This window comes from Pipistrellus kuhlii, unplaced genomic scaffold (assembly GCF_014108245.1).
Source record: "Pipistrellus kuhlii isolate mPipKuh1 unplaced genomic scaffold, mPipKuh1.p scaffold_m20_p_74, whole genome shotgun sequence".
NCBI lineage: Eukaryota > Metazoa > Chordata > Mammalia > Chiroptera > Vespertilionidae > Pipistrellus > Pipistrellus kuhlii.
In genome coordinates this window covers 679,298-702,723 of record NW_023425578.1, presented here as the reverse complement: position 1 = coordinate 702,723, position 23,426 = coordinate 679,298, and the positions used below count along the sequence as shown (strand labels likewise).

The 23,426-nt window shown below is 71.3% G+C and overlaps 1 protein-coding gene across 16 annotated transcripts in view; it reads left to right on the top strand.

Moving 5' to 3' along the window:
* NCOR2 (nuclear receptor corepressor 2) overlaps positions 1-23,426 on the top strand; it is a 130,525-nt gene that overhangs the window by 69,370 nt on the left and 37,729 nt on the right. For all 16 annotated transcript variants that reach the window (XR_006740595.1, XM_045576087.1, XM_045576089.1 and 13 more), the window contains 6 exons: positions 1,980-2,152; positions 3,775-3,837; positions 11,490-11,632; positions 19,273-19,420; positions 20,347-20,397; positions 20,999-21,614. Coding sequence is in view for 15 of the 16 variants with exons in the window: in XM_045576087.1 (XP_045432043.1) it covers positions 1,980-2,152; positions 3,775-3,837; positions 11,490-11,632; positions 19,273-19,420; positions 20,347-20,397; positions 20,999-21,614 (1,194 nt within the window). In the remaining variant the exon portion in view is untranslated. The remainder of the gene's footprint in view (positions 1-1,979; positions 2,153-3,774; positions 3,838-11,489; positions 11,633-19,272; positions 19,421-20,346; positions 20,398-20,998; positions 21,615-23,426) is intronic.

The following is a 23,426-nucleotide window of genomic DNA, read 5'->3' as shown; positions in this document are numbered from 1 at the left end:
TCCTCCTCCTCCTCCATCTCTTCCTCCTCCATCTCCTCCTCCTCCTTCTCCTCCTCCTCCATCTCCTCCTCCAGCGACTCCTCCTCCATCTCTCCTCCTCCCTCCACCTCCTCCCATTCCTCCACCTCAACTCCTCCATCTCCTCCGCCTCCATCTCTCCTCCTCCATCTCCTCCTCCCCCTCCTCCTCTCCTCCATCTCCTCCTCCCCCTCCTCCTCTCCTCTCCTCATCTCCGCCCTTCATCTCCCATCATCCACATCCCCTCCTCCATCTCCTCTCGCTCAATCGCACCTACCTCCTCCATCAATCCTCCATCTCTCCCTCCTCCTCCTCCTCCCATCTACCTCCTCCATCACTCCCTCCATCCTCCATCTCCTCCTCCTCCATCTCCTCCTCCTCAATCCTCTCCTCCTCCATCGCCTGCCTCCTCCATCGTCCTCTCCACCTCCTCCCACCCTCCTCCATCCACCTCCCTCCATCCTCCTCATCCCATCTCCTCCTCCATCTCCTCCTCCTCCTCCTCCTCCTCCATCTCCTCCTCCTTCATCTCCTCCATCTCCTCCATCTCCTCCTCCATCTCCTCCTCCTCCATCTCCTCCTCCTTCATCTCCTCCTCCTCCTCCATCTCTTCCTCCTCCATCTCCTCCTCCATCTCCTCCTCCTCCATCTCCTCCTCCTCCATCTCCTCCTCCATCTCCTCCTCCTCCATTCCTTCTCAAGTCATCCAGCCGCCTCCGATCTAGAGCCCTCCTCCTCCAGTGCTAGCCCTCCATTTTCTACCTCCTCCTCTATCTCCTCCTCCCTATCCTCCTCCTCCCAATCTCCTCCTTCATCTCCTCCATCTCCTCCTCCTCCTCCTCCATCTCCTCCTCCATCTCCTCCTCCTCCTCCTCCTCCTCCTTCATCTCCTCCTCCTGGTTCTCCTCCTGCTTCTCTCCTCTGCTCCTCCTGCTCCTGCTCTTCCTTCCCCTCCTCCTGCTCCTCCTCCTCCTCCTCCTGCTCCTCTTGCTGCGTCTCCGTCTGCTCTCTCCCTCCGCCTCTCCCCTCTGCCTGCCCTTTCTCTCTCCAACTCCCCGGAGAGCTGCAGGCTGATAGCTCATTTGCTCTCCTCTCTGAGTGAACGCATCAGGCAGTGACTGTGGAACCCTGCCCTCCCCCCGCCTGTCCTGGCGGCTTCTTTCTCCGGAGGCTCGGATCGCACAGGCGGGAGGGCGGTGTGCAGGCCGGCGGGGGGTCCGTGGGGAGGGCGGGTGAGGCAGCACGGCCTGGCGCCGGGGCAGGGGTGGGCTCGGGCTGTGGGTGAGCGACCATCGGGCCGGTCCGTCTCCCAGGCCTCCCGGGGGGGGGGGGGGCTTCCTGAGGGGGCGGGCGGGGAGGGGGGACCTGAGGGCTCGGAGGAACCGCCTGAGGCGACAGGGCGTTGAGGTCCCACGCGCCCCACACACCCGCTCGCTGTGCACGGCCGGGGCCTGGCTCTGGGCTCTGGGCGCCTGGGGGAGGGGGGGGGTGGCGTGGCTGTGCCCGGGCGGGGCCGCCCCTCCCGCGTGGGACACGGCCCCACGGGGCCCGCGGCCCGCCCTGTTTTATTAAAAAAACATCTTATTGATTTTTTACAGAGAGGAAGGGAGAGGGAGAGAGAGTTAGAAACATCATGAGAGAGAAACATCCATCAGCTGCCTCCTGCACACACACACACACACACACACACACACCCCCGGGGATGTGCCCGAAACCAAGGTACATGCCCCTGACCAGAATTGAACCCCGGACCCCTCAGTCCGCAGGCTGACGCTCTATCCACTGAGCCACACCGGCCAGGGCTCCCACCGCCCTTCTGATAAAGAATGTGGCACTGCCGACAGCTGCCCGCCTGCAGGTCCCGTCGCCACGGCCGCCCGGCGCCAGGAGACAGCCTCCCCCGTGCCCTCTGACCCTCCCCCTGTGCCCTCTGACCCTCCCCCGTGCCCTCTGACCCTCAGGGAGAAGACGGACGACACCTCCGGGGAGGACAACGATGAGAAGGAGGCCGTGGCCTCCAAAGGCCGCAAGACGGCCAACAGCCAGGGCCGGCGCAAGGGCCGCATCACCCGCTCCATGGCCAACGAGGCCAACAGCGAGGAGGCCGTCACACCGCAGCAGAGCGCCGAGCTGGGTGAGCCCGCCGCTCTCCCCGGCCCCCACCGCCCTCCGCCGGCCCCCGCCGCCCTCCGCCGGCCCCCGCCGCTCTCCCCGGCCCCCGCCGCTCTCCCCGGCCCCCACCGCCCTGTGCACAGCGGCCGGCGCCCCGGCGAGGCCTCGGGCCTGGGGCCTGTCCCGTCTCTGGGCCCCGGCCGCCCGCCGTGGCCGCCCCAGGGCGGAGAGGGCTCCCGTGAGCTCCAGGCCGGCCCTCCGGTGTGCTGTCAGCGGGGCTGGCTGCACACGGCCTGCGTTTCTGCCCGGAGCAGCCGCTGGAGCAGGGCAGCCACCACCCCTTTGTAACGTGTATGTGTTTACCTATTTATTGGTTTTCTCTGCCGGGAGGAAGGGAGAGGGATAGAGAGCTAGAAACATCGATGAGAGAGGAACATCGACCAGCTGCCTCCTGCACACCCCCCACTGGGGATGTGCCCGCAACCAAGGTCCATGCCCTTGACCGGGATCGAACCTGGGACCCTTCAGTCCGCAGACCAACGCTCTATCCACTGAGCCACACTGGTTTTGGCCACCACCCCTTTTTAGAGGGGCCCTTTCACTCACCGCCCCCAACCTCCCCTGACCCCATAGGCACCTGGATTCCTCCTCCTGCCGCTGCTCTGGCCAAGGGCTTGAGTAGCAGTTCCCGAGTTCAGCCACCAGGGGGCAGCCCCTGCGCATCTGTCGTCCGTACTTCCTGGGCTCTGTGGGGGCCCGCCCTCTTGCCTGTGTGGGGACCGGGCCCTGAGCCCTGGGACAGAGGTCCCCGCCCCTCGGACCCTCCCGGGGAGAGGGGGTGGGGGTGACGGTCTGTGTCACCGGGGCCCCCTCCTCCGCGCCCGGGGCTGCTCCTGAGAGTCACCCGGTTTGCCGGGATTCGAACCCCGCCTTCAGGTCTGGGCGGCACACGCCCCTGGAACCCGGGCCCATGGGGGCCAGGCCGCGGGGTGGACAGTGCAGGGGCTGGGCCAGCTCGCCCTCCCGGGCTCAGACGTTCCCGCCTGTGAAACGGGGCAATGGCCCAGGCCGCTCCCGGGGGCTGCGGGGAGGCGGCCCGGGTGCGAGAGCCGCTCCCGGGGGCCGCGGGGAGGCGGCCCGGGTGCGAGAGCCGCTCCCGGGGGCTGCGGGGAGGCGGGCCGGTGTGAGAGCCGCTCCGGGGGGCTGCGGGGAGGCGGGCCGGTGTGAGAGCCGCTCCCGGGGCTGCGGGGAGGCGGGCCGGGTGCGAGAGCCGCTCCCGGGGGCTGCGGGGAGGCGGGCCGGGTGCGAGAGCCGCTCCCGGGGGCTGCGGGGAGGCGGCCCGGGTGCGAGAGCCGCTCCCGGGGGCTGTGGGGAGGCGGGCCGGTGCGAGAGCCGCTCCCGGGGGCTGCGGGGAGGCGGGCCGGTGTGAGAGCCGCTCCCGGGGGCCGTGGGGAGGCGGGCCGGTGGGAGAGCCACTCCGGGGGGCTGCGGGGAGGCGGGCCGGTGTGAGAGCCGCTCCGGGGGGCCGCGCGGGGGCGGCCCGGGTGCGAGAGCCGCTCCCGGGGGCTGCGGGGAGGCGGGCCGGTGCGAGAGCCGCCCGGAGCCGTGCCCAAGGCCCGTGACGACCCGGCGTGTCCTCTGCAGCCTCCATGGAGATGAACGAGAGCTCCCGCTGGACAGAGGAGGAGATGGAGACCGCCAAGAGAGGTGAGGGCGGCGGGCCTGACGGCCAGTGCCGGGCGTGGACGTGCTGGGGCTGCGGGGCGGGCGAGGGGGGCCTGGGCTCCGCTGGAGCCACTCTCCGGGGCGTCTCCCTGCGGCTCCCCCTTGGGGGAGCCCGCCTCCCCAGCCTCGGTCTTCCCATCTGCACAATGGGAATGCCAGCGCCACCTCCTCCCGCAGGCTCCGCCCTCCGTGCAGCAAGGCCCCTGGGGCCGGTGGGGGGAGGGAAGGGGGGGCGCTGGCTGGCGGGGCCCAGGAGCGCCGTCACCCCCGAGGGCCATGCTGCCTTTTCCTCCGGCCTCTGCGCCCTCCGGTGGCCTCTGTGGGTCTCGCTCGCCGTGGAGCGCGCACGGGGCTTCATGGGAATTGCGTGATGTCTGCTCTCCCCTCTCACGGGGGCAAAGCACACACGGAACGGACGGCGTGTCCGTGTTCACCGCCCACGCGTGCTGTCTCCTTGTCCCACCAGCAGCGGGCGCCCCGTTAGCAGCCGCCCCCTCCGTCCCCTGGACCCGCTCGCCGGCTGCACCTGCGTGGAGCCGTGCGCTCGCCCCTCCTGCCCGGCTCCCCGTGGGCCGCGTGCCCGCCTGCTCCTTCCCGTGGCCGCCCGTCCGCCCCGCGTGGGGGCCTGCGGGCCTGCGGGCGGTCTCTGCCCGGGGGCGGGCTGGGGGCTGTGGTCAGGCTACTGGGGCCTGTGGGCCGTCTGCGAGGGGTTCTAACCCCACCGGCCTCGCTGGGGTCTCGCTGTGGGCGGTGGTGGTGCCCGCCCCCCCCCTCCTGCTCCCACCTCTCCCTCGGCCGCCTCTGTCCTCCGGCGCCTGGCTGCCTCCGCGGGGAAGGACAGAGCGGCCGGAGGACGGGGATGACTCACTCGGAGGCTCAAGGTTGGGCCCCGGGCGGCGGTGAGCTCATCTGGCTCTGCCCATGGAGCCGGCGTCCCCCCCCCCCCCCCCCGCCAGGCGTCCCCCGCCAGGCCCGCCGTGACATTTGTGCTAATGCAGCCGGCGGCGTCCGCCTCAATGACAGCGCCGGCGGCCGCTCACCCGGTGCTCCAGGCGCGGGGGAGGGTGCGGGGCAGGTGCCGGCCGCCCCAGTGCCGCCTCCACGGGGGCAGGGAGCCCCCGCCCGCCCTCCGACCCGGACAAGGCCCCGCCCCCCGGAGCCGGCTGTGCCCCAGGCGGACGGGACCCCCGCCCTCCCTCCTGTCACTCACCACAGCCCCTCCCCCTCCCCCACCCCCGCAGAGCAGGGCCGCCCCGAGCCCAGCCAGCCCTGGTCCGTCCCCCGAGGGCCCAGGGGGTGAGCAGCCCATGTTCCCCGGCCGGGGGACCCCGAGCCTGGCCGGAGCCCCTATAGACGCCGCCCACCAGCCGGCGCTTCCCCAGACCTCAGCCTCAGCCCCTTCCAGGTCTCTGACCTCAGTCTTCCATCTGTGCAGTGGGCGCGTCGCCCTCTGTGCACCGGGGCCGCCGTGACGGAGCACAGACGCGGGCGGGTTGGGGCCGTGGCTGCCAGACCGCGGCTCTGGAGCCACATGCGGCTCTTTGGCCCCTGGAGTGTGGCTCTCCCACAGAACACGGCCTGGGCGCAAGTCTGTGTCGAAGACGTGGGTGCGGAGAGGTTTATGTTTAAAAAACGTGGCTCTCCGAAGACACGTCCATCGTGGTGCTGTTGGCGTTTGGCTCTGTGGGCGATGCGTTTGCCGACCGCGGGGCTAGGACCACGGACAAGCACTGGCTCTCGGCTCCGGAGGCCGGGAGCCCAGCCTCGGTGCGAGCTGGCCGAGCTCCCTCAGGACCTCGGGGGCTGGGGGGCCGAGGGAGGGCACCCACAGCTCGAAGGAGCGCTCCCCGCGGGCGGCTCAGTTGGCTGTGCTCCGTCGCTCGGTCCCCACCAGCCTCAGGGCGCAGCTGCCGTTCTGTTCGGAGGCCCGGAGAGGCCGAGCGAGCCGCCGGGCGCACAGCTGCTCTGGGCGGAGCGAGGCCAAACGCGCCCGCGGGGAGAGGGAGGGGGCGGTGTGCGGCCGGAGCCGGGGGCTGGGGCCGGGCGCTGGGCGGAGGCAGCGAGGGGGACGGGGCTGCCCCCTGTGGCTGCCCAGGGCAGCTGAGCGGAGGCCTTGGGGACCCAGGGGGCGGGGGAGGCCTGCCCCGGACGCTCACCCAGGGCGCTGAGCATGTGCAGGAGCTGCCCACCGGGCGGCCCCAGGGAGCAGGGAAAGGGCCCTGGCCCAGCTCCTCCGGAGAGCGGGGCTGGGATCCGAGGGGTTGGGGCGCCCCTGGGCCCCGCCGTCTCAGGCCCAGGGATTGGTGCTGCCCGGCTCCGGGCGGCCAGGCCCCAGACACACCCCGTGAGGCCGGCCAGAGCGGGGCCACCTGGCCCGGACCCCGGGGGCTTGGCGGTCTGGGGCCCTGGCCGGGCGCACCGGCTGGCTCGCTGGTTTTCACGTGAAGAGTCAGCCCTGGGGCAGCAGAGGGGGAGCCCCGGCCACAGAGCGGTCCCCACAGCGGGACCCCCCAGGGCTCAGGTGGACGGTGAGGTGTCGGGGTGGCCTTAGGGTCCTCAGACGTGCGGTGCCCCAGGGACTGCAGCCCCTTTTGGGTGGAGACAGGCGATGGGGCGCTTTGCACAAACTCTCTGACCTTGCCCTGGGCCGTGTTTCTCAATGGTTACAGCGTCAGCCCCGAGGACCCCAGGGTCCCGGGTTCGATTCCCGGTCAAGGGCACGTTCCCTGGGTTGCAGGTTTGACCCCTGGCCCCAGTGGATGTGTGTCTTTCCCCCCCGCCCTTTCCCCCTCCTCCTCTGCCCCAGTTGCTCTCTCTAAAAACCAACGGAAAGGCTGTCTCTTCGGGCGGGTGCTCCACGTGTGTGAACAGGCTCCTGCACACGCACACACGCATGCACACACGTGCCCGGAGGCAGCCACGCAGGCCCACACAGCTCCTGCTTTGCTGATGGGAAGCAGGCCCAGGCTGCTCAGTGAGCGGGGCCTGCGTGGCGGATCGGCGTGCGGGGTGCTCTGTGCACCGGGGGCTGAGATGCGCGCTGTGGCATTCCCAGGGTGCCGATGGGTGCTGGGGAGGAGCCCGGCCCATCCTCTGAGCCTGGGTGGGGGAGGGGTTCCCGGTCGGTCCCTGTGGCCGGGGCCCGTCAGGGGGCGGCCCAGCTGGCAGAGCCGGGCACAGGCCCCTGGGGGGCGCGTGCTTTGCTCCCTCCGCGGGGTGGGCGGAGCGGGGTCCGCCGGGCCGCAGCCCCCCATGGGCCACCACGTCCCCTCGCCCCACCCCGAGGCCACCTCCTGCTCCTTTACCTCCTCCCAGCCCGTCCGCCTGTGACTCAGACCCCGGCCGGCCGCACTTCCTGTCTCGGCCAATTTCACTTCCTAGTTCCCGCCCCCGAGTCCTGGGAGAGAAACCCCTTCCTTAGAAAGTAGCAGTGGGGTCAGAGCGCGGGGCCGGGCGGCTGGGCGCCCACGTGGGCGGGTGTGCCTCCTGCCTCCTGCGCCGTCCAGGCCAGCCTGGGGGACCGGCCTCCAGTCCTCCTCTCAGGGCGGCCGCTCTCCGGAGCCCCGGGGCGCCCAGGGGCCCCCAGACCCAGACGCCGGGGTGTTTGAGGCTGTGTGTTTGCCCAGCAGCCGTGGGTGCAGACAGGGCTCATTCCGGGGAGCGTTAGCTGCTCTGGGGGTGACCGGACCCCGAGACCGTGCGAGGGGCTGGGAGGGCAGCGGTGACAGCGCAGTCCAGGAAGGCTTCTTGGAGGAGGCGTCCCGTGAGCCCCGAGCTGAGAGGGAGCACGGAGGCCGGTCTGGGGCCGAGAATGGAGTGCAGGGGTCCTGGGGCACGTCCCGGCCGGCACGGCCCCCGTGGCTGAGGGAGTGACCGGGCGGGTGGGCGGGGCCGGCTCTGCGCCGGGCTGTGGGTTCGATGCCAGGGCCCTCGGAGCTCCGGGCTGTCACCGCCATCGGGAGCCGTGAGGCCGGCGTGACTCCATCGGATCGGCATCCGCGGGCGCTCGGAGCTCCCCGCGGAGGGGGGAGTCCTGGACCCCGGCCGGCGGGACCCGCGCCCGCCCTGGCGCCCTGGCGCGGTGCCCGGGCTGGGCGAGGGCGGCTGGGGCTGGGCCAGGAGCAGGGCCGCGGCCCGGGGTGCCTGGGGCAGGGCGGGGAGGCCGGCGGGCGGAGGGCTCCGGGGACGCAGGGCCCCTGACCCGGAGCCGAGAACTCGGTCACGACCTGGATCCCGCTCCAAAGTCCAGCCGGTTAACTTTCAACCCGAGAGAGCCGCCGGGCTGGCCCGGGTCCAGACGGCCGCCGGCCGCGGTGTCTCCGAGCGGGCACCCAGGCGGGAGCCCTTGGGGGACCCCCCCGTGGATGGGGGTCTCCGCACTGCGGTGTCTGCCCCCGCCCTCCCAGACCCCGCGCCCGCAGAGGGGCCTGGCTGTGCCGGGGGTGGGGGGGGGGCGCAGGTGGCTGGGGCTCGGTGACGGTGACGGTGCCGGTGCCGGCGGAAGAGGCTGTTTGCTCCCGCCTGCCGCCTGCCCGCCCGCCGCGGGGCGGGAGCTGTTTTTCTGAGCCTCATCTGTTCTTCCCGCTGCTGACGCGCCACCGCACGGCCAGGGAGAGGGAGGGGGAGCCGTGCCAGGTGGCCCGCCCCCCTGAACCTGGGCTCCTGCCCGCGCTCCCGCCCGCCCGCCGCCTGGAGGTCACATTCAGCCCCGCGGCAGCTCGATCGCGGGTCGGGCGGCAGGAGGCAGGGGGCCCCCGCCTGTGCACCGGGCTCGGGGGGTGGGGGCCTCGGGGTCCCGGGGGCTCCAGGCCAGCGCCCCCGGCTCAGCGCCCGCGGCGGGCACCTTGGTGGACACTGGGCCCCGGCCAGCGGGCGCACACTGAACTGACAACTTCTCCTGCTGCCCTGGCCGCGAAGGGCACCTCGCGTCCGCGGGGAGGGGGGCTCACGTCACGGGCGGGCGTGCTGAGCCGGGCCAGGAGGCCTCCGGACCTGCCTCCCCCGTCCCCTCCCCCCCTCCCCCCTCCTCCGCCCTTCTCCCTCTTCCCCCTCCCACCTCCTGCTCCCCTCCTCCCTTCCCTCCTCCTCCTTCCCCCTTCCTCTCTCCTCCCCGCCTCCCTCCGCCCTCCCCGCCTCCCCCGCCCTCCTCCTGGCGCTCTGGAGGAGGAGGATGTGAGGCTGGGCTGAGCCGCCAGCAGACGCCAGAGCCGGCACCGCAGCCGCCCAGCCTCCCGCCTCCCAGCCCGGCCGGCTCCTCTCCCGGAGCGCCCGCCGCCGCCGAGCCCTATGTTTCCGGAAAACTTGGCCGAGGGGGAGACGCAGATGAGAGGATGTGAGTGCCGGCCCTGGGGGCGGGGGCTGGGGGGCTCCGGCCCGGGGACCAGGCAGTGCTGTTCCTGTGGGGTCCCCCCCCCCCTCTGGGGCTCAGGCCGGGCGCTCCGGAGAAGAGGGGGGCCTGGGGGGGGCCTCGGGGGCCGGTTGCCGGGGCCCGAGGCGTTTGGTCTTGTTGGGCTGTGGTGGCGGGGGCCTCGTCGGGGTCTTGGGCAGGTGCCTCCGGGGCGCGGTGGGGTCCCCAGGGCTGCCCCCCGTACCCAGCGCCCTCCGTGGGGTTCGGAAAACAGGAGCCAGAAGGGACAGTAAGGGAAGCTGAGGCAGCTCGCTCTGGGCTCCTGGTCCGCTCCTCGCTCTCAGGAAAGGGGGGGACTCTGCTCCCCAACCCCAGCCGGTGCCCAGCCACCTCCAGGTCCGACACGCCAGCCCCCGGGCCCGGGCCGCCCCCTCCGGGAGGCCTGACCGGAGACACCGTGCCGTCCACCGGGGCCAGGGTTCCGCCGCCTGTTTGCGCCGCCGGCCGGCCGGTGTATAAATAAATGCCTCCCCGCCGGCTGGAGGCGGCAGCTGCCGCCGTGCAGGGAAAGGTCAGGGGCCGGCCTGCACCTGATCCCACGCCGCCCTGTCCTTGAGGAACCCGGGGCCCAGCCAGCCACGTGGCGCGGCCTCCGAGGGAGCAGGTGCCGCCTGTCAGTCCAGTCCGCGCCCCCCGTCCCCCGTCCCCCCAGGGCCAGAGGTGGGGGAGCAGAACCCTCGTTCCCACGCCCCCGGCCCCCGGGGCCTGCCCTCGGCCCTGTGCGTCCCTGTGCGGTGCTGGCCGCCTGGCTCCCCGCCCCGCGCCGTCCCGGGACAGGGACTGGCCGTGGCCCGGCTCGCAGCCGGGGTGCCCGGCTCCAGGTCCCCATGGGGCGGGCTTTGGGGACGGCGGGCCGCGGCCGCCCCGTTCTCCTCCTCGGAGCTCAGAGCCCGGAACGCAGCGCCCGCACACGAGCGAGTGGGCGGCGGAGGGCGGGCCGGCGCGGGGAGGGAGGGTGCCGGCACAGAGCGGCACAGGCTGCGCCCCCACCCGGTCCCTGCAGGGGTCCCGCCCCAGCCCTCCCTGCCGGCAGCGTAATGGGATTTGGGGACGCGGCTCAGACACCGTGAGAACCTCTTTCGCGGTGCGAGCGTGGCTTGGGGGCTCGGGGGCTGCGCGTGCGTTCCCAGTGACGTGACTCAGCCTTCACGCTGCCCCCCAACCCCCCCTCGTCCTGCCCCCCAGCCCCCCGAGTCCGCCTCCTGCCTCCCTCCTCCTGCCAGGCCGTGTCCGAGGGATGGGGCCAGCCCACCTGCCCCGCGGGGCGTGCTGCTGCCCGGAGACACGGGCAGCCACAGAGCCGTGGCGGTGTGTGTGTGTGTGTGCGTGCGCGTGTGCGCACGTGTGTGCGCGTGTGTGTGTGTGCGCGTATGCGTGTGCGCGTGTGCATGTGTGCGTGTGTGCGCGCGCGTGTGTGGGTGTGGGTGCGCGTGTGGGTGTGTGTGCATGTGTGCGTGCGTGTGCATGCACGTGTGCTCGCGTGTGTGTGCGTGTGTGTGCGTGTGTGCGTGTGTGTGCGCGCGCGCCAGCCTGTGCCCGCGCCGGGGGGCAGGCGGCAGTGCCCCGCATTCAGGGCGCTGTGTGGGGGCTGTGTGCATGTGTGCGTGTGCGCGCGTGTGTGTGCGTGTGTGCGTGCGTGTGTGTGCGTGTGTGCGTGCGTGCGTGTGTGTGCGCGCGCGCCAGCCTGTGCCCGCGCCGGGGGGCAGGCGGCAGTGCCCCGCATTCAGGGCGCTGTGTCGGGGCTGTGTGCATCCTGAGCCTCAGGGCGTTGGGGTGGAAGTGGGGTTTTTCAGCTCTGGCTCCAGGGGTTGTGGGGTGAGGCCTGCCCATTTCTGGGGGCTCCTCCCCACACCAGGAGGCTGTGAGCTCACGGGGGGAGCTGGGGGGCTGTGATGCGGGGACACGTCCACTCCCCGCGGGACCAGCCCGTGTGGACGCATCCGGGGGCCCCGGCTCGCCCCACCTGCACCTCATCGTCCCGTCGTCCCCCCACCCCTGCTCGCACGCCCCTCCCGCTGCCGGCTCAGCCCTCCCGGGCGCCTGCAGCTGCGAGTGCGCGTCAGCGCCGGGTCAGGGCTGGGCGGCGGGAGGGGCCCGGCCGGGGTCTGCGCCCCCCAGGCCTCTCCGCGCGGCCCTCCCTCTCCCCGGTCCCCCTGCCCCCTGGGGTCTCAGCCGGGGAGCCGGGAGCTAGGGGCCCCCGCCGCAGCCTCACCGCCGCCCCCTGCAGGCCTCCTGGAGCACGGCCGGAACTGGTCGGCCATCGCCCGCATGGTGGGCTCCAAGACGGTGAGCCAGTGTAAGAACTTCTACTTCAACTACAAGAAGCGCCACAACCTCGACGAGATCCTGCAGCAGCACAAGCTCAAGATGGTGAGCCCGCCCCTCCCTGCCCCTCCCGCCCGGGGTCCTGCGGCCCCGCCTCTCCCCGTCCCTGCCCGGGGCACCCATGGGGCGCCACAGGGTCCACCCGGCCGTGTGCCCGCCGGGCAGGCCCCGCCTCCACCCCAGCACCCACCGCACATGCTGAGGGCCTGGGGGCAGCCTACGGCTCACTGGGTTTGGGGGGCTGTGCCGTGGGTTGGGGGGCTGTGCACGGGGTTGGGGGGCTGTGCAGTGGGTTGGGGGGCAGTCCTGCAGTGGGTTTGGGGCGCTGTGCAATGGGTTGGGGGGCTGTGCACGGGGTTGGGGGGCTGTGCAGTGGGTTGGGGGGCCGTCCTGCAGTGGGTTTGGGGGGCTGTGCAATGGGTTGGGGGGCTGTGCAATGGGTTGGGGGGCTGTGCAGTGGGTTGGGGGGCCTCCCTGCAGTGGGGTTGGGGGGCCTCCCTGCAGTGGGTTGGTGGGCTGTGCAGTGGGTTGGGGGGCTGTGGGTTGGGGGGCTGTGCAGTGGGTTGGGGACCGTCCTGCAGTGAGTTCGGGGGGCCGTCCTGCATGGGGTTGGGGGGCTGTGCAGTGGAGTGGAGGCCCACAGGCAGGCGAACCCCAGGGCCGTAGCCCTCACCCCATCGGATTGCACAGCCTCGGGGCCGCCCCGGGGAGGGGAGGGGAGGGGAGGGCAGGTTGGGGAGTGGCCGCCTGGTCAGGCCTCTGTGCTCTGAACCCCCGGGAGCCGAGCCCTCCCCCCGCCAGCGCAGAAGGGCGGGCGCCTCTCAGCGTAAATGCTCTCCCGAGAGCAGGGGCCGCTTCCTCCGCAGCTGTTCCTGGAAGAGGCCGCTCCGGGCGGCCCTGCTCGCTCCCTCCCTCCTCCCTCCCTCCCCCTCCCTCCCATCTGTCTCCTCACCTCCCCTTTCCCCCCACTGTGGCCGTATGACAGCCAGCTTCTCGGCTGTGGGGAAACTGAGGCCCAGCCAGGCCTGGGTTAGAACCCGAGGACCAGGCGCTCAGCGGGCAGGCACAGAGCCCCCCCAGCGCCCCCCAGGGCCCCGTTGTGGTCTAAGGTTCGGGAAGCCTGTCCGGCGCCCGGGCCGGAGGCTGCACGGGGAGGGGCTGGGCGAGGGTCGCCCTCGGGCTCCGGTCGAGCGCGGGCAGGAGTTGAGGGCGCCCCGTCCCAGCCGCCCGAATGTTCTGGGGGACACAGCTATTCAGGGGGTCCCGGGCCCCTCGGGCCTCAGGGTGGGGCAGCTCTGCGTCTTCCCCGATTTCCCAGAATGCCTTTCCCGGGGGAAAGGACGCTCGGGGGTGGGGGGGGCACCTGCGGAAACCCCGTGGGTCCCAGAGGAGCTGAGCCCAGGCGGCAGGAGGGCGGAGGCTGGGCGGGGCGGGGGGTCCCTGCAGACACCAGCTCCGATTTGGGGGGCTTCTGAGCACCCCAGGCACGATGCCGTCTCTTCCCTCCGACCGCCCTCCTCCCGCCCTCCCCCTCCTGCCCCCGCGAGTCCAGGGCCTCCCAGCCCAGCCTATTGGGTTCCAGGCTCCCCCCCCCCCCCTCGGGCCTGCGGGCCCCAGGCCTCACTTTCCAGGCTCCCCCCTCCCTGTCCCCCTGGGAGACCCCAGAACCGGGCGGCGGCTGCACCCGCGGAGGGGCCCCGGGTCCCTCTGAAGTGGGGGGTGAAGGCCCGTCCCCCAGGACGGGGTGAGTTCCCGCGAGGAGAGCATTGGGTTGGCGTTGTGTCGGGGCCGCGGCCCTTCGCTCCCGGCGTTGGCTGGAGGTGCCGTCAGGAGCGGGGCCCCGGGGCCAGGCGACCCGGTTTAGACCCAGACGTGCCCCTTCCCAGCCGTGTGGCCGCTGGCCGGCGGCTTCACCACGCGCCTCGATTTCCCCACGGGCACCGGGCGGGAGCAGGCCCGCGCAGGGCCGTGGGGTGGTTGTCAGGTGCTTGGAGGAGCCTGGCTGGTCACCAGCGCTCGGGGAGGGAGCCGGCAGCGTGGCGGTGGCAGTGGTGGCGGCGGTGACGGTGGCAGTGGTGGCGGCGGTGACGGTGGAGGCGGCAGTGGTGGCGGCGGTGACGGTGGCGTGGTGGCGGCGGTGACGGTGGAGGCGGTGGTGGCGGCGGTGACGGTTGGCAGTGGTGGCGGCGGTGACGGTGGAGGCGGCAGTGGTGGTGCGGTGACGGTGGCGGTGACGGTGACGGTGACGGTGGCGGTGGCGGTGACGATGGCGGCGTGGCGGTGGTGGTGACGGTGACGGTGACGGTGGCGGTGACGGTGGCGGTGGCGGTGGCGGTGGCGGTGACGGTGACTGTGGCGGTGACGGTGGCAGTGGCGGTGGCGGCGGCGGTGGCAGTGGCGGTGGTGGTGGTGGTGACGGTGGCGGTGGCGGTGGTGGTGGCAGTGACTGTGGCAGTGACTGTGGCGGTGACGGTGGCAGTGGTGGCGATGGCGACGGCGGTGACGGCGTGGCGGTGACAGTGGCGATGGCGACGGCAGTGGGTGTGTGGCCCAGGCTGGGTGTCAGCTCCCCAGCGGTGGTTGCGTGGTGGCTGACAGCTCCAGGGCGGACTGCGTCTTGGGCTAGCTTAGGGGTGTCGAACTCAATCAGAGAAGGGGCCAAAATCTAAAATCCAGCCTAAATCGCGGGCCGAATGGTTTACTGAACAGTCATAAACTGTCATTGTGGTGGAAACGCAGCGGAGTGCAGTGATGACAGCGCGGTGCGGGCCACATTGCAAGGCCTGGCGGGACGGATTTGGCCCGCGGGCCTTGTGTTTGACACATGTGGAGCTGATGGAAGATGGAGGATGGAGGATGGATGAGGGATGGGTTCATTCGTTCACTCTCTGAGCCTCAGCCTATCAGAGCGGTGACGGGCGGGGCTCTGGGCAGGAGGGGCCCCCGGGCTCTGCCCTCACTGGCTGGTGCCCGCGGGCTCCTTGGTGGGGGCAGCAGCCTGGCCCTCAGCCCCCCAAGGCGGCCGCCATTGCAGCAGGCGGGGGGCTGCTGAGTCCACGGGGCCTGGGCCGTGTCCCCCCGTCCTTGGGGCCTGCCATGCCGGGGACCCGGGGCGGGGGGCTGGCCGGGGGTGCACCAGGCTGGGGCTCCCTGAGAGAGAAGGTAAGGTGACCAGACGTCCCGCTTTTGGCGGGACAGGCCCCATTTTTAACAGTTTGTCCCGCGCCCCGCGGCATTTTAAAAACGTCGGAAAAATCGGGACTTTTAAAAATGCCGCGGGACGCGGGACAGACTTAAAAATCGGGACGTCTGGTCACCTTAGGATACGGGCCATGCGGGGCGAGGGGAGGGTCACAGAGGAAGTCTGCTCGGCCTGGGCCTTGGCCCTGACCTCGGCTGCCCCTGGTGCAGGGGTGAGGTCCCCATCACGGGAGTATGCAAATGGGCCTCCTACGATGCTGCTGCTGCTGCTGACCTCGCTGCTGACCTCCGTGACCTCTGCCTCTGGCCCATCCCCCACACCCTCCGATCCCAGGAGAAGACGGCCCTGTGGGTGCCCAGGCGGCCACGCAGGCCGGGCCGGGTCCGAGCGCAGGCGGACGGCCCCCTTCGGCCCCCGCCGGCCGGTGGAGGGTCAGCGCGGCCCCAGGCCTCGCAGTGGGGAGAGGCGGCCGCGGCGTCAGCAGGAAGCGGCCGCGGGCGGAGCGGCCGGTTATGTAAGGCCTGGTGTGGCCGTCCTCGGAGCGGCCCTCCCCGCTGGCCGGAGGTTACCCCGCGCTCTCCATCTGCGCGGCCAGGCCCCGGGGCTCCACTTCCGTCTCCCTCCCTCTGTTTGTCTCCACCCTGGCTGGCCTCGTCTTGTTTTCCTCCGTTGTCTGTTCCATCTGCGGCCACACAGGCCTGCGGGGGGAGGGGGGAGAGGGAGAAGGAGCGGGAGAGGGAGAAGGAGGGAGACGATCGGGCGGGAAGTGCTTGAACCTGACCTGCTTTCGGTCTGGGCGTCCGGCTCCCGGCTGTGTGGTCTGGGACAGGCGTCTCGGCCTCTCTGAGCCGACGGCCTTGTCTGTCGGGCTCATTCATCTCGGGACATCGTCCGGACGCTCTGCTCCGAGCAGGCCCCGAGCCAGGGTGCTGGCGGACGGCCAGGGACAGGCCTGGAGGAGCTGGTTCTCGTTTGAGAAACAAACGAACACATACACACACACCGACACACAAAGACACACACGCACACAGACATGCACATACACAGAGACACACAGACATGCACACACAGAGAGACACACAGTCACACACACACCGACACACAGACACACGCACATACACAGACACAGACATGCACACACACACACACACACACACACACACAGACACATACACACAGAGACAGACATGCGCACACACAAGAGACACACACAGAGACACACACATACAGACACATGCGCACACACACAGACGCGCGCGCACACACATACACGCACATACACATGGTTTCACCCTGGCCTGGAGGTGCCGAGCTGAGGGGTGCAGTGTGTATGAGTGATGGGTGGTGTTGACAGAGCAGCCAGCGGGGGGTCGGGGTGAGGTGAGGGGTGGGGGCCGGTGGGGGGAGTCCGGGCCGGTGGGGGGAGTCCGGGCTGGTGCGGGGAGTCCGGGCCGGTGGGGGGAGTCCGGGCTGGTGCGGGGAGTCCTGGCCGGTGGGGGGAGTCCGGGCTGGTGCGGGGAGTCCTGGCCGGTGGGGGGAGTCCGGGCTGGTGCGGGGAGTCTGGGCCGGGCCTCAGGAACCCCGCTCCCCGAGAGGCTCCCAGTCCCCCAGCCCCAGCCTCCACCCCGGAGGGCGGCCATCTCGGCCTGCCCGGCCGGCCGGGTGCTGGAGCGAGTCCGCGGCTAAAAATAGATTGGGGAAGCAGGGAACCCTCCGCCACAGCCACAGAAGCCACGGCCACCGGCGTGGGCACCTCTGTGGGCCGCCCGGGGCCGCAGGGAGAAGTGGGGTGTGGGCAGGGCTGGGCAGCGGGAGTGGGCGGCGGCGGCCGGGGGACGGGGAAGCCGTGCCTGACGGGCCGGCGGGGGCTCCCTTCCCGCTCAGTATCCCTGGTGGCTGCCCCTGCTGGGCTGGGGGCCCCGGGGGGGGCAGACGGGCAGGGCTGCTGCCCGGGGGTGACGGTGTTTGCCCCGGCACAGGCTGTGTGCCGTAGCCGGTCGCGTGCCTTCCTCCTGGGCCTGTCGGGGGATGGGTGGAGGACAAAAAGTGTGTTCGTTCCTTTTGTTTTCACTTTCGTTTTTAAAATATATTTTTATGGATCTCAGAGAGGAAGGGAGAGGGGGAGAGAGAGAGAGAGAGAGAGAGAGAGAGAGAGAGAGAGAGAGAGAGAGAGAGAAACATCCATGATGAGGGAGAATCCTGGACCGGCTGCCTCCTGCACAACCCGCACTGGGGATCGAGCCTGCTCCCCGGGCCTGTGCCCTGGACCTCAGTGGAACCCGGGACCTTCCGTCTGCAGGCCGGCGCTTTACCCACTGAGCCGCACCGGCCGGGCGTGCATACGTTTCTGGTTCGCTCTGTCTGGATGCTGGAGCTCCAGGTCCAAACCCGGGTGCCGGCGGCTGGGGTCCCCCTGTGGGGTCCCGGGAAGGCCCGGCGGCCTCGCCCAGGCCTGGGGGCGCCAGCTGCCTCTCGGCCCGAGGGCGCCCCTGGGTGCTCTGTCCGCCTCCCCCTCCCTCGGCGCCCTGGGCTGCTCTGACCTCATCCCGGCGAAGCACGTCTGCCGGGAGCTGCTCCCAAATAAAGGCGCTTCCTGAGGCCGGCGGTGGGCGTCTGGGCCGTCTCCCGCCCGTGTCCGCCCGTGCCCGCCCGTGTCCGCCCGTGTCCGCGAGGCCCAGTCCCATCTCCCTCCCTGCAGACGCAAGGGGCTCAGGCTGTGACCCCCGCCCTCCCCTGTCACCGGGCTGTGTGGGGTGCCCTCTGAGGGCCCAGTCCACTCCCCGGGGGCCCTGGTCCCCTCGAGACCCCCAGCACACCCCGCCTGCGCACAGCCACCCCAGCTCCCCGCCGACACTTCTGTCACTGCGCCATCAACAAACCCCTCGGGCGCCTGCCAGCTCGGCCTGGGCGGGGGGAGACGCCAGGATGTCTCCCCTCTGCCCTCCTGACGCGCCTGGCCCAGGGCGGGCGGAGAGGGAGCCGGCCACGAGGAGGGACATTAGTGCCCAAGCTGGGGGGGGGGCTCCTGGCTCCGGGCGGGAGGAGCCTGGGCCTGGGCTGCCGGGAGGTGACAGGTCTGCAGGGAGAGCTCCCTTCTGCCCCACCTCTGGCCTGTGCCCCTGCAGCTGCCCCACCTGGGCTGCTCCCCTCCGGAGCCCTGCCCGCCAGCTCCCCGACACCACCTCCAAGAAGCCCTCCGGGACTGTCCGTCTAGAGCCGCCCGCCCTCCTGTCGGGTGTCCACAGCCCTGTCTGCACCTCTGCGTCTTCCTTCCAGGGGGTGTTCAGGGGGCAGGACCTTGTCTGCTGTGTTCATGTAGGCTAGGGGTGTCGAACTCAATCCGAGAAGGGGCCAAAATCTAAAATCCAGCCTAAATCGCGGGCCGAATGGTTTACTGAACAGTCATAAACTGTCATTGTGATGGAAACGCAGCGGAGTGCAGTGATGACCGCGCGGTGCGGGCCACATTGCAAGGCCTGGCGGGACGGATTTGGCCCGCGGGCCTTGTGTTTGACACATGTGATGTAGGCACTGGCCGCGCACAGTAGGTGCGCTGGCCGCACACAGTAGGTGCCTTGCAGAGGTTGGTGGAGTGAACTGAGGAGCTTCCAGAGCCGGCCTGTCCCCCGGGGACCCACTGGGGGCCAAGGAGACGGGGAAGGAAAAGCTGCTTCTTCCATTGGCTCCCGTAGTGAGGGAGCAGGGTGGCCCCGGGGGTGGCGCTCTGGCCAGGACTGTCCGAGGGGCCCCTGTGGGCGGGAGTCTCCCCCCTGGCAGCCGGCCGGCAAGGCTGACCGGGTATATGGGACGCGGTGGGAGAAGCCCGCGGGTGTGCGGCCTCCGGGGGGAGGGGAGGGCGCCCCGGGCCTCGGTGGGAGCTGGCGGGACCTGCGGGGCCTCCGGGGGGCAGGGAGGAGGCCCGGGCTGGGGTGGGAGCTGGCGGGACCTGCGGGGCTCAGGGGGGAGGGGAGGGCGCCCCGGGCCGCGGCGGGAGCTGGCGGGACCTGCGGGGCCCCGGGGGGAGGGCGGGAGCTGGCGGGACCTGCGGGGCCCCAGGGGGAGGGGAGGGCGCCCCGGGCCACGGTGGGAGCTGGCGGGACCTGCGGGGCCTCCGGGGGGAGGGCGGGAGCTGGCGGGACCTGCGGGGCTCAGGGGGGAGGGGAGGGCGCCCCGGGCCGCGGTGGGAGCTGGCGGGACCTGCGGGGCCTCCGGGGGGAGGGGAGGGCGCCCCGGGCCGTGGCGGGAGCTGGCGGGACCTGCGGGGCCTCCGGGGGGCAGGGAGGAGGCCCGGGCTGTGGCGGGAGCTGGCGGGACCTGCGGGGGGGCCTCCGGGGGGAGGGGGAGGGCGCCCGGGCCGTGGCGGGAGCTGGCGGGACCTGCGGGGGGGCCTCCGGGGGGAGGGGAGGGGGCCCGGGCCGTGGCGGGAGCTGGCGGGACCTGCGGGCCCCGGGGGATCCGGCCCCGGTGACCGCCTCTCCTGCAGGAGAAGGAGAGGAACGCGCGGCGGAAGAAGAAGAAGGCCCCGGCCGCCGCCAGCGAGGAGGCCGCCTTCCCGCCGGCCGCGGAGGACGAGGAGATGGAGGCCTCGGGCGCCAGCGGCAACGAGGAGGAGATGGCGGAGGAGGCGGAAGGTGAGGGGCGGGGCCGGCCTGTCCCAGGAATGTCTGGGCCTTCGGAGCCGAGCGTGGGGTGCAGTGATGGTGGTGGTGGTGGTGGTGGTGGTGGTGGTGGTGGTGATGGTGGTGGTGGTGATGGTGGTGGTGGTGGTGGTGGTGGTGGTGGTGGTGGTGATGGTGGTGGTGGTGATGGTGGTGGTGGTGGTGGTGGTGGTGGTGGTGGTGATAAGGATGATCGTGATTGGGATGATGGTGATGATGATAAGGATGGTGATGGAGTTGATGGATGTGATGATGGTGATGGTGGTGGTGGTGGTGGTGGTGATGGTGGTGATGGTGGTGATGGTGGTGGTGAAGGTGGTGGTGGTGGTGGTGGTGGTGATGGTGATGGTGGTGGTGGTGGTGGTGGTGGTGGTGGTGGTGATGGTGATGGTGGTGGTGGTGGTGATGGTGGTGGTGATGGTGGTGGTGGTGGTGGTGAAGGTGGTGGTGGTGGTGGTGGTGGTGGTGGTGATAAGGATGATCGTGATTGGGATGATGATGGTGATGGTGATAAGGATGGTGATGGAGTTGATGGATGTGATGATGGTGATGGTGGTGGTGGTGGTGGTGGTGGTGATAAGGATGTTGACAAGGATGATGGTGATGGAGATGATGGTGATGTTAGCGGTGGTGGTGATGGTGGTGGTGGTGGCAGCAGCGCTCAGGGACGCCCCCCATTGGGGATCGCCCTGGGGGACCCCCTCAGGGGGCCGGGGCGGCTGCAAGGGACCTGGGCTGCGGGTGCCCGGAGTCCGGGGGGGTGGAGGAGCATTGGTTCAAGGAGAGGGGCTGTCCGGACGGGGCAGGGGAGCGTCCCACCCTGCCTCCCCTCCCCACTCTCTCCCCTCCCGCCTCCCGCTGCGCCCGCCACGCCCTGACCCTCTCCCCCTTCCTTCCAGCCTCCCACGCCTCCAGCAGCGAGGTGCCCAGAGGGGAGTGCAGCGGCCCAGGTACGAACTGGCGTCTGGCGGGGGGGGGGCGCCCCGAGGTCCCCGTTCTCTGCGAGGGGCCCCACTTCTGCCGCTCCCACCCTCCCCGCCCGCACTGTCTGTCCCCGCCCGCGCTGTCCCGGCTCCCCCTGGGGTCCGCGCGCTCCGCCCAGCCGCCCGTTGGTGATTTTTCCCGGGATTTTGTCCGTGATTTCCCAGCAGCCGGTGTGGGGTTTGAGGGCGGACCCCGCTTTGCAGAGGCAGAGGCAGGGGCGTGGAGACCCAGAGGAGTGGGTGGTTTTTTTAAGGCCTAGGAGCCAGGCCTGGGACTGAGGTCCCGTGCCCTGGTCTGTGGTGACCCGCCTTGGTCGGCACCTCCTGTGCGCCCGCTGGGTCCCAGGCCGGACGGGGCGCAGATGTGGCTGCCCCCGCGCCCCAGCTCCTGGGAGCTCACGGCTCCGGGCCACACGGCTGTGTCGCCGTGACGATAGGATAACGGGGCTGACAGCCGGAGGGAGGATGCTAGACGCCTCCGGCCGCTGGGGGTGGGGTGGGGCCCCGGAGTGGGGACACGCCGTGGGGGTGGGGAAGGCCCCGCCCCCTCACCCGCCGTCTCCCGCAGCCGCGGTCAACAACAGCTCGGACACGGAGAGCGTCCCCTCGCCCCACGCCGAGACCGCCAAGGCCCCGCCCGCCCCGGGCCCGGACGCGCCGCCCGCCGAGCCCCCCACCCCGCCGCCCGAGGACCCCCCGGCCCCCGCCGAGCCCGCCCCGGCCCCCGAAGCCGCCGGCCCGCCTTCACCCCCCCCGGCCCCCCCGGGGCCCGCGGCGCCCCCTCCCGTGGTCCCCAAGGAGGAGCAGGAGGAGGAGGCCCCGGCAGCAGCCCCGGCGGCGGAGGGGGAGGAGAAGCCCGCCGTGGCCCCGGAGCTGGCCGTGGCCGTGGCCGTGGCCGTGGGCAAGAAGGAGCCGCCGGACGAGGGGCCGCCGGCCCAGCCCATCAAGACCGAGTGCAAGGAGGAGGCCCTGGAGGAGGCGCCCGACAAAGCCAAGGGCAGCGCGGAGGCCGGCGCGGAGCCCGCGCCCGAGGGGACCGTCAAGGTGGAGAAGAAGGAGGGCGGCAGCGGCTCTGGGGGCAAAGCCCCTTCCACCAAGGGCTCAGGCGCCCCCCAGGACAGTGACTCCAGCGCCACCTGCAGCGCCGACGAGGTGGACGAGCCGGAGGGAGGCGACAAGAACAGGTGAGTGGACCTGCTGGGGGACAGTTTATATCTTTTTGTTCTGCAAACACTAGTTGAGCGCCGCCTGTATACCTGCATGCACTTGTTGAGTGCCAGCAGGGTGGATGCTGGTGATGGTGCACTTGTTGAGCTCTGCCTGTATACCTGTGTGCACTTGTTAAGTGCCGCCTGTATACCTGCGTGCACTTGTTAAGCGCCGCCTGTATACCTGCGTACACTTGTTGAGCGCCGCCTGTATACGCGCAGACACGTGTTGAGCTCTGCCTGTATACCTGTGTGCACTTGTTGAGTGCTGCCTGTATAATTGCAGACACTTGTTGAGTGCCAGCTGTGTACCTCATGCCCTTGTTGAGCTCCGCCTGTATAACTGCAGACACCTGCAGACGCCAGCTGTGTATCAGCACAGCACAGGGCAGTTCTGTGGCCGCCCTTGTGGAGCGCGTGGCCTGGTCAGGGAGGAGACACTGAACGGAGTCCAGCTGCAGGTGTTCCCGTGGGGAGAAGGCCGTGGGGGGCTTCCTCAGGAAGTGGCAGCTGAGCTGAGTCCGGGGGCCACGTTCCTCCCCTTCTCACCTCGGCTCTGAGCCTGGCGGACTGCCTCTACCCCGGCCGGGAGCGCTGGGTTTTAGCCACGTCCCGCACGGCCGCCTGGGGCTGCGCGGGGACAGCCCGCCTGCGCCGGGCCGGTGGGGGGCCGCGGGCGGGTGAGGCCGCCGGGCTCCCTCTGGGCGGCCTGGGGCCTGGCGCCGAGCGCGGCCGGCGGGCGTTGTGGCTGGCCGCCGTGCGGTTTCTGCCTCCTCGCCGCGGCCGTCGGAAACGCTGGGCGGCGGGAGAGGAAAGTCTGACGCGTTTCCTCGGAGCCGCTGCCGCCCTGTGCTTCACCGGGGCCGGCACCCTGGCAGGTCCGCGGCACCGGGCAGCGCTCCCTGGGAAAGCGGTCCGGTCCGTGTGAGAGCACGTGGCCGTGCCGGCCTCCCTCCCCGGGCCCGGTCCTCGCGGGCCAGCAGCTGGCCGGGCCCTTCCATCTGCAGCAGCACCCTTCCCGGGACCCGCACCCAGCTCGGAACACAGTGCTCCCGGCTCAGCCTGCGGGGGGGTGTCCTGGGAAGGGGTCAGGGCGGCCCGCCCGGCGTGGCTCCGGGGCTGAGCGTCCACCTGTGACCCAGGAGGTCAGGGTTCGATCCCGGCCAGGGCACAGGCCCGGGTTGCTGTCTGATCCCCAGTGGGGGGCGTGCAGGAGGCAGCCGGTCCGTGATCCTCTCCTCGTAGAGGTTTCTCTCTCTCTCTCCCTCTTGGAAACCAGTAAAAATATACTTTACAAAATACAGATAAAAACACGCTCCGTCCCTGGAAGACGGAGTTGAGGTTTTAAAAGTAAACAAACGAGTGCGAGGGTCAGGGTGGCCGCTCCTGCCCGCCGTGCTGGCCTCGGGGACGGCCGTGGGAACGCGGCCCTGCCCTCGGCAGCGTGAGAGCCGGTCCGCAGCCGCCTGGCGTGGCCAGTCCCGGCTGGAGAGCAGCAGGGCTGGCCCGGCACCCCCCTCCCCCCCCCCGAACCCTCCAGCCAGGCCTACAGCCCGCAGGCACCTCCGCCCCCGCCGGCCTGGCCTCCGTCCACCGTCCTGCCGGCCGGCCAGCGCCCCGTCCCCCGGGAGAGCAGCCCTGGGCGGCGCGTCAGGACACCTGCCCGTCACGCCCCGAGTGACCGGGCCAGTCCCCGCCCTGGGGCCGGGGCCGGGCTGGAGGCCAGCCAGCCCGCTGACCTCTTCCCGCTGGCCGCCCGCCCCCGCCCGGCCGGGAGCTGCGTCAGTG